The sequence below is a fragment of the Anticarsia gemmatalis genome, chromosome 1, assembly GCF_050436995.1.
Source record: "Anticarsia gemmatalis isolate Benzon Research Colony breed Stoneville strain chromosome 1, ilAntGemm2 primary, whole genome shotgun sequence".
Classification (NCBI taxonomy): domain Eukaryota; kingdom Metazoa; phylum Arthropoda; class Insecta; order Lepidoptera; family Erebidae; genus Anticarsia; species Anticarsia gemmatalis.
The window spans coordinates 12,371,150-12,379,939 of NC_134745.1; the positions used below are offsets into that span (position 1 = coordinate 12,371,150).

General features: G+C 37.7%; 2 protein-coding genes across 3 annotated transcripts; both read right to left on the reverse strand.

The window, feature by feature from the left end:
- Nucleotides 1–35: 35 nt before the first annotated feature.
- Ak6 (adenylate kinase isoenzyme 6) lies at nt 36–1,730 on the reverse strand. Its single transcript, XM_076120316.1, has 4 exons — nt 1,568–1,730; nt 1,298–1,449; nt 959–1,104; nt 36–238 (listed from the first exon to the last, which is right to left on the reverse strand). Exons 1-4 carry the CDS (start codon nt 1,608–1,610, stop codon nt 49–51), a joined length of 531 nt encoding a protein of 176 aa, XP_075976431.1. The 5' UTR covers nt 1,611–1,730; the 3' UTR covers nt 36–48.
- Nucleotides 1,731–5,562: 3,832 nt separating this feature from the next.
- On the reverse strand, nt 5,563–7,956 carry eEF1alpha1 (eukaryotic translation elongation factor 1 alpha 1). Of its 2 annotated transcripts, none has more exons than XM_076120328.1 (2): nt 7,823–7,956; nt 5,563–7,192 (listed from the first exon to the last, which is right to left on the reverse strand). In XM_076120328.1, exon 2 carries the CDS (start codon nt 7,179–7,181, stop codon nt 5,790–5,792), a length of 1,392 nt encoding a protein of 463 aa, XP_075976443.1. In that variant the 5' UTR covers nt 7,182–7,192; nt 7,823–7,956; the 3' UTR covers nt 5,563–5,789. The 2 variants fall into 2 exon arrangements, with proteins under 2 accessions (XP_075976443.1, XP_075976451.1); XM_076120336.1 differs by having other exon boundaries at nt 7,770–7,895.
- Between the last annotated feature and the right edge of the window lie 834 nt (nt 7,957–8,790).

Below are 8,790 nucleotides of genomic sequence, written 5' to 3' on the forward strand. Positions count from 1 at the left end.
TATAAAATGTCTTGACTTAAAATAAAACTGCAGTATTTATATAAAAATCTATATATTCTGCTCCTTCCACCTCTCTATCCATTCAACAATAGTGTCGATATTCTTCTGTAATTGTTCCTGTGAGTCATTCTGCAGTTCTGTCACAATTTCTGGCTTGTATGATGACTGGGCTTCCTCCAGTAGAGTTTCAAATATTTCACACTGAATGTTGTCCTCTAACTTTTTCCCTGTATAGCCCCTGAAAAAGAATATAAAATATGTACCTTAATGTAAAAGCCCATCCTCTAACTAGTTAAATAAGAACAGCATGAATGTGAAGTAAGTAGCAGTGGCCAGTTTTGAAGAAGGGTAACTAAAATAGTAACATGACATTGTCTTCTACAGCCAGCCATGAATAAAAGAATAGAAGTTCATTTTATAAGTATCTAGCTGTCTAGCTACTTACAACAGAAAAATTGTTTAATTTATATAAAACTAGCTGACCCGGCAAACATTGTTTTGCCATATGAATAAAAAAATGTCACTTAGGGGTATGAAAAGAGATGTTGGCCGATTCTCAGACCTACTCAATATGCTCACAAAATTTCATTAGAATCTATCAAGCCGTTTCGGAAGAGTACAGCAACGAAAACTGCGGCGTGAGAATTTTATATCTATACTAATATAATAAAGCTGAAGAGTTTGTTTGTTTGTTTGTTTGTTTGAACGCGCTAATCTCAGGAACTACTGGTCCGATTTGAAAAATTCTTTCAGTGTTAGATAGCCCATTTATCGAGGAAGGCTATAGGCTATATAACATCACGCTAAGGTCATTAGAAGCGGAGTAGCAACGAAAAATGTTACAAAAACGGGGAAAATTTTGACCCATTCTCTTAGGTGACGCAAGCGAAGTTGCGCGGGTCAGCTAGTATTAGATAAAGTTGTAGTTAAATTTATATTGAGTTAAATTTTATAATACCTGGCTGTAAGTCTGTCAAACAATGCTGTGTTATTTGTTCTGATGACAAATACTCCATCAAACCATCTCTCTGGGAAGAATTCACATCCATGGTAGTCTACTACATTGCCACCTTTTGTCATCATACCCTCCATTATGTCTAGCAGCTGAAATTAAGAGAATAAGTAAGTAGTTTCTAAGGAACTGTAATAAAATGTATGGCTAAAATGGCAATAAGATTTAATAACAATAATTGAAAGGTAAGAGAAAAGTAAGATATTGATTTATAATTATAACATGGTTAAGTAAGCTTCCCATGAACTTAAAGCAGAATACAGCCTTTAAAATAACAAAAATTACCTTATCTTCATTTAAAAATGGACACTGATACTCTGGATCATATTCATCCAAACAATTGTATTCCTCAGCAAGTTTTGACACTTCCCTCCATGTAAAGTTGATTCTTTCCGCAAGTAATCGAGAAATTGTTGATTTACCGACACCGGGTGTACCTAATAGTAAAAATATATGGTAAGTTATAGCTAATATGACCGTCAACTAACTCGGTGAAAATTGCACGTGGATGTTGAGGTAAACAAACCATATTTTGAAAGAGGAACTATTGTTTACCTGTTATTAGAATATTTGGCACCATTCTTTTAACGTGAGCCATTCTGTAAGAATCATATAACTTTACGAATCGCTTTAATACCCGTTTATTGGTTACAAAAAGAATTTGATAAAAAATAACACAATGCTTTGCCAGCTGCTGTCACTTTGACGTTTGTTAACATTTCTTATCATAGATGCCATCCAGAAATATTGTCGGGCCTTGGGCGACGGGCGTTGAGAACTGAGGCCACGAATGAACAATTTTATACCTACCTACTACAGAACTGTAACCATCAATATGCGCACGTAAAACTAAACCAATCATTATAGAAAAGTAATAATAACCGTATCTAAACACTTTATAAAATCGTTAATAAAGCAATAAGTTTTTCTTATAGCTTATGCTAAAGATGAGAACAACTTCAATAATTTGTGGAACTGGAACGCTTAATGACGTAACGACTTAACCTTAAATTGTCGGAAAAATGTATTAGAAAACTTCGTTTATTTACAATCTAACTTTATTTTATAATGCGCATCCATAAGCCAAAGTCGATAACAAAAAGTCAGTTCATTTTAGTATCAGTGTTAGGGGTAATCAGTGGAGTATATATCTGGAGGCCGCTGTTCGACGACTATTTCAAGAAACCGAAGGTTACGAAACCAGAGACTGCCGAGGTTGAATAATGGAGCGTCTTTCGGCGTGGTTTAGGACCTCTACGCCTTTGATGAAAATGTTAATGGCCATATCTGTGACCTCTGTAGCTGTTGTCTTTCACAGAACAGTTTATGCACCTTATGTCAGGCAGCAAAGATATAGGAGAGCAGAGGAATGGGCGAACATGATAATAGAGAAAGAAGAACAAGGAGAAGAAGTCAATATCAGATATTAGATAAACGCCTTTTGTAAATAGTAGCATGTAAAATAAAGTTTAATGATTATGTCAGTACACTTGTTTATTTTCATACAAAACGCTTACCTACCTGGTTTATTTATTTATCTACTAATTAAACTACCTAAATGCTAGTTAGGTAGGTACCTACCTTTAATACTTCTTTACCATCAAACGGCTATAGTATGGCCTTATATTCCGTGTACCTAACCAATTTATTTGTGCTATCTAATTAGACTTACAAGAATCAACCAAATAATTCATTCAGGGCTGAAGGCAGCATAAGGAGAAGGTAAGTATGTAGTTACCTATACCTACTAACTTGTAAAAAAGCGATCCTTTATTTATTTTAAAAATCAATCATGGTGTTATAAAGTAAAATATTATTATTAGGTATAGGTAGGTAGGTAACCTACTGAAACAAAAAATTAGCTAAAATTAATATCTTTTTTGATGCATACCCCAGCTATAATATATTACTGGTTTCCAATACTGTGTGTCTGTCACTGTTGGTGAACTTTGGGGAGGACAGTACACTATCAACTTGAACTAAATAAGACCTTAACATTATGATTAAGAAGTTACATCTCTACTAATATAATATTATAAAGCTGAAGAGTTTGTTTGTTTGTTTGTTTGAACGCGCTAATCTTAGGAACTACTGGTCCGATTTGAAAAATTCTTTTAGTGATAGATAGCCCATTTATAGAGGAAGGCTATAGGCTATATAACATCACGCTACGGTCATTAGGAGCGGAGTAGCAACGAAAAATGTTACAAAAACGGGGAAAATTTTGACCCATTCTCTTAAGTGACGCAAGCGAAGTTGCGCGGGTCAGCTAGTCAAACTCTAAAATACCTATCTGAGTTGCATTTCTTTAACATGGCACAGTGATGACCCATGCATCTTAAAGTGCGACCGTGCATCTAAAAGCAAGAGAAATATTCGTTGTTTTTATGCATTATTAATTGCTTTCAATAGTCTATCAGAAAACAGTTTCTATGCGTGACGTAGAACAGTTGTGTTATCGGGAACTAAAGAATTGTCAGCAGTATAGCATTCGCAAACCTAGTTGTGCCAACTTTTCTGTGTCAATCTAGAAGTAGGTAGCCCGAATTTTTTCTGTGTCCGTTAACGACAAAATTCGTATATTTTGCTGCTAAAACTCGGTTGTATTGCAACACCAAGTAACTTAATGTACATAGGTAAAATAACAAATTCAATCAGACCTGTGACTACTCATTATGTACGTAGCTACTCGTGAGTCTGACGAATATCTGAATTATTTGTTCGATGTCGAAATCAAACCCAAAAAACATCTGCCACAGTTTTATTATAGTGACGAGGTGTCAACTTTATTTAAGTACCTACCTACCTATGTAGCGCACCAGAAACACACTTACAAAAATTAATATTAAATAGGTACCTTGTTGCATAAAAGAATATCCACAGCCTATTTTTATAATGGTAGGTACCTACTTTGAATAAGTAAGTGATAATCCACTGTGTTATCGTTTAAATAATTTTATAATCATATTCAAACGTCAAGTCTCCTTATTTAAAACTCACTATTTAGGTGTCGTATTTGATAATTGCTTCAACAAAAACAGCAGGCACGTTTTCAATAGTTTCATGCCACGTGAGTATTGAGATCACAAGTATTGTATCGTCGTGTCAGCGACACGTGTCTTGGGTGAACCTACTTAGGTATGAGTAAACATTCATGAGAGGATATTACTTACGAGGAAAAGCACTACTGATCATAATTTAATTAAAATAGTTTTTTTATTATCAGTGGGTTAAAAAATCAATTCAATTGATACATATACTACAATTCCTTATCATAAATACATTAAGAAATCACCCAAATGGAACTTCATTCTCAGTAATATTATGTAGGTATCTATGACGCACTCTTACTCACTGTTAGACGTGACGATGACGTAGATAGTAAAGGTGATTCAACTCTCGTGTTGCTGAAATTCATATAAACTCGGCCTAGACGTGGGTGTCACCTCTGTCTCCACATTGTCGTTAACCTATTCCAAAGATTAATGATAGTTCATGTATTGACGTTTTGTTTGTATGCGTGGGCATTGTGTAAAGTCCTCGAGCCAACGATCAATACAATTTTTGGCCAGTCTCCTTATTCTCTTCATAAATATTTTTATAGGCCATGTGTAAGAATAGGGCCTTACAATTTAAAGTAGGTAGGTACCTACTTAATAAAGTACTATATTAGGTACTATCTCTACATACCTAAAGAAAATAAAAGAAGCTAATAAGTTCACTTATTTGTCCAAAAAATAGGCAACTGTAGATAGCTATCTGCGCAAAATATAAAAGTGCGAGTCCAAATCCCGTTACCAGCGCCAGCGGTATTTAATTCACGTAAACCAGTGACTAGGTAAAAAAATCGTGATCGTGGCATGTTGCGGTTACGATATTGAGTAAAAAAGAAGGAACTGCTTATCTAAAGCTAGTTTTCAGATGTAGAGTAGGTAACTATGAATAGGTGTAATAATTTCAGGTTTAACAATAGGATCACCCACGTAAAATGGTATTACCTGCCTGAGGCTATAAACCGGCATTAAGTGTGTTCAGGAAAAAATATTATAAACAGATACTTTTTTATCTGTCTAATGAAATTGTGGGAGTACCTTAATGTTTTCATTATTACTTACCTATAACACATGTGAGCATACAATCCTATAGTACGATACGATACGTATGCTGACGTCTATTTCCTACTTTCAGAAAATAGTTCCCCCGAGTTCATTCACCTCAGATTTCGGGACATTTTGCAAGTGGCACACTGCCACGGCATCGCGATTGTATGGATAGATAAGAAATAAGGTTATGTTGTTTAGAACGTGGAGCACACACAGATTACTAAGTTAGAAGACTTGTGCTTCAGACTCGCTTATTCAGAGTAATTACATAGGTCCTGCTTAGATTTTCAAAATGCCAAATTTAGTGCTCATTTTCAAATTCATTTACTTTCTTATCAGATTTACTGTTAATTCTAACAAGTTGCACTATATTTGCTTACTAAATGCTGAATAGAACTTATCAGGCAATGGGTATTAATTTGATCTAGGAAAAATAAAAGCACAAAGTAAATTTTACTGGAGGCTACCTTTATTCTATGAATTTACACATTAGTTTGCAGATATAACAAAATAGTTCAGATATACCTTATATAAATTATAAAATAATGTTACAGTATAAGCCTTGTAAAAAATATAGAAAAGGAATGAGTTTGTAGCCTTTCTTTCCTTCTGAACACCTTTCGGTGAATGAAGTATCGCAGTTGAATGAAAAATTGTGCTGTGATCAGCGCTAGCTACTTCTTGCCCTTGGTGGCCTTCTCGGCGGCTTTGGTCATCTTGCCACCGCTGGCATCCTTGAAGTTTACAGCCTTGATGACTCCGACGGCGACCGTCTGCCTCATGTCACGCACAGCGAAACGACCGAGGGGAGGGAACTCCTGGAAGGACTCGACGCACAGAGGCTTGGAAGGAACCAGGTTGACGATGGCAGCGTCACCAGATTTGATGGATTTGGGGTTATCTTCAGTGGATTTACCAGTACGACGGTCGACCTTCTCTTTGATTTCGGCGAATTTGCAGGCAATGTGGGCTGTGTGGCAATCCAACACTGGTGTGTAACCGTTTGAGATTTGACCAGGGTGGTTGAGCACGATGACCTGAGCTGTGAAGTCAGCAGCTCCCTTGGGTGGGTTGTTCTTGGAGTCACCAGCGACGTAACCACGACGCAACTCCTTGACGGACACGTTCTTTACGTTGAAACCAACGTTGTCTCCGGGTACGGCCTCTTGGAGGGCTTCGTGGTGCATCTCCACGGACTTAACTTCAGTGGTGATGTTGGCGGGGGCGAAGACGACAATGGTACCGGGCTTGAGGATACCGGTTTCGACACGGCCTACGGGCACCGTACCGATACCACCGATTTTGTATACGTCCTGAAGGGGAAGACGCAGGGGCTTGTCTGTGGGGCGAGCAGGGGGCAGGATGGCGTCGAGGGCCTCAATGAGGCACTTGCCTTCAGCCTTGCCTTCCTTACGCTCAACCAACCATCCCTTGAACCAGGGCATTTTGGTAGAGGCCTCCAACATGTTGTCTCCGTGCCAGCCAGAAATGGGTACGAAAGCGACAGCAGCGGGGTTGTAACCGATCTTCTTGATGTATGAGGAGACTTCCTTCTTGATTTCCTCGAAACGGGACTCGCTGTATGGGGGCTCAGTGGAGTCCATTTTGTTGACACCGACGATGAGCTGCTTGACACCGAGTGTGAAGGCGAGCAGAGCATGCTCACGGGTCTGTCCGTTCTTGGAGATACCAGCCTCGAACTCACCAGTACCGGCGGCGACGATGAGCACGGCACAATCAGCCTGGGAGGTACCAGTGATCATGTTCTTGATGAAATCTCTGTGTCCGGGGGCGTCGATGATGGTGACATAGTATTTGGCGGTTTCGAACTTCCACAAAGCGATATCAATGGTGATACCACGTTCACGCTCGGCCTTCAGTTTGTCCAACACCCAGGCGTATTTGAAGGAACCCTTACCCATTTCCTGGGCCTCCTTCTCGAACTTCTCGATGGTACGCTTGTCGATACCACCGCATTTGTAGATCAAGTGGCCAGTGGTTGTGGACTTGCCGGAGTCGACGTGTCCAATGACGACGATGTTAATGTGAGTCTTTTCCTTGCCCATTTTTGGTTAGTCTAGAACAAAACACAGAAAATCGTATTAAAATATTGTTGTTGTTGAATTAATTGCGAGGAGTAAAGTGATGTTAGCCGGCATCTGCAAGGTCGCAACCTCATGTATCGCGCGGCCGGCAATATGGCGGCCGCATGGCCGCCTCGCCCTATCTTGACATTTCACAATGGATGTCAGCCATTACATCGTATGGACAGAAAATAATCAAAATTTTCCAGGGGCTAAACCTTTTGGGCTTAAAACACTCCAATATTTAATATGCACAGAGGGCTAGATACAAGGGATTATGAAAACAAGTGTGCACAACCACGTGGTGGCGAGCCGGTCGGTGAACAAGTGTGACGCGTAAGCAAACGCGATAGTGATAATATTCGTAATTTGAACGGCTTACACATCAATCAGAACAAACAAAAGAATAATGTAATGAGCACTTCAAGTTAACGTTACATATGTGTAACTCTAACTCGTGTACAATTACAATTTATTACACCACGTTACGATTTATTACAATTTTATAATAATAATCATAATGATGTATATTCCGGATTGTTATTATAGAAAACACAATCGTTTGCTTACGGTTATTAATCACTTTTTCAACACTGCACTAAACAATTTCTTCCGACACTCACCACGGATTACAATCCACGTGTAATATCCGAGATAGACTCCAACAGAATGGACGAGAAATGGTTGTTCTTTCAGCTGGCTGGAAAGAGGAGAGTCACTTCCGGTCCTTAGTGTGGCTGTAAAAAAATTTAACTTCCTTACTTATTCATCAAATCCAACCAACACAGCGCTGTGACGCAACCTAAATATTTTTAATATTTATTGTTTACATTCTTTAATGTAGTTATCGTTAATTAGGTTTAAATGATATCCCCTCGTGCAATTAATTATTCGTATTTATTTGCTTGGTATTATTTATTTTTGAACTAGGTAGTAATTATTATTTGTTATCGGGTATCCAACATATTTTATACATTGGGCGTCATTATTTTAAGCTAATTTTAATTATAACAAATAATCGTAAAGACTTGTCTGTAATGAAATGAATAAGACACACATCCTTTGAAGATGATTGAATAACCAATGGTTGAAGCTATAAATATTTATAAAATAATATGTCTTAAAATAACCAAACTATGTTAAATTAGACACCTACTTACTTTAAAAAGCTTATGGCGTTTTACAATAAGAACGAATTTAATCCAATAATCTATACTTAAACTATACTTATATACTTATAATATTGTAAAGCTGAAGAGTTTGTTTGTTTGTTTATTTGTTTGTTTGAACGCGCTAATCTCAGGAACTACTGGTCCGTTTTGAAAAATTATTTTAATGTTAGATAGTCCATTTACCGAGGAAGGTTATAGGCTATATATCATCACGCTACTCCCAATAGGAGCAGAGTACCAGTGAAAAATGTTACAAAAACGGGGAAAATTTTGACCCACTCTCTCTTATGTGACGCAAGCGAAGTTGCGCGGGTCAGCTAGTGTTTCATAAAGTAATTGCTTTTAAACTCAACTTCAGTTAATATTTGAATTCTTTGCCTGAAACCCTCTAGGCGCGTATGTGCCTCCTAAATGTATTG

Bases quoted from the DNA above. Each gene is read 5' to 3' on its own strand.
- Ak6 (XM_076120316.1), bottom strand. From the start codon at position 1,610: ATGGCTCACGTTAAAAGAATGGTGCCAAATATTCTAATAACAG. The intron at 1,105-1,297 runs GTAATTTTTGTT...TCTTAATTTCAG, and splicing joins CATTTTTAAATGAAGATAAG to CTGCTAGACATAATGGAGGG. The intron at 239-958 runs GTATTATAAAAT...ATTCTTTTTCAG, and splicing joins TTTGACAGACTTACAGCCAG to GGGCTATACAGGGAAAAAGT.
- eEF1alpha1 (XM_076120328.1), bottom strand. From the start codon at position 7,181: ATGGGCAAGGAAAAGACTCACATTAACATCGTCGTCATTGGACACGTC.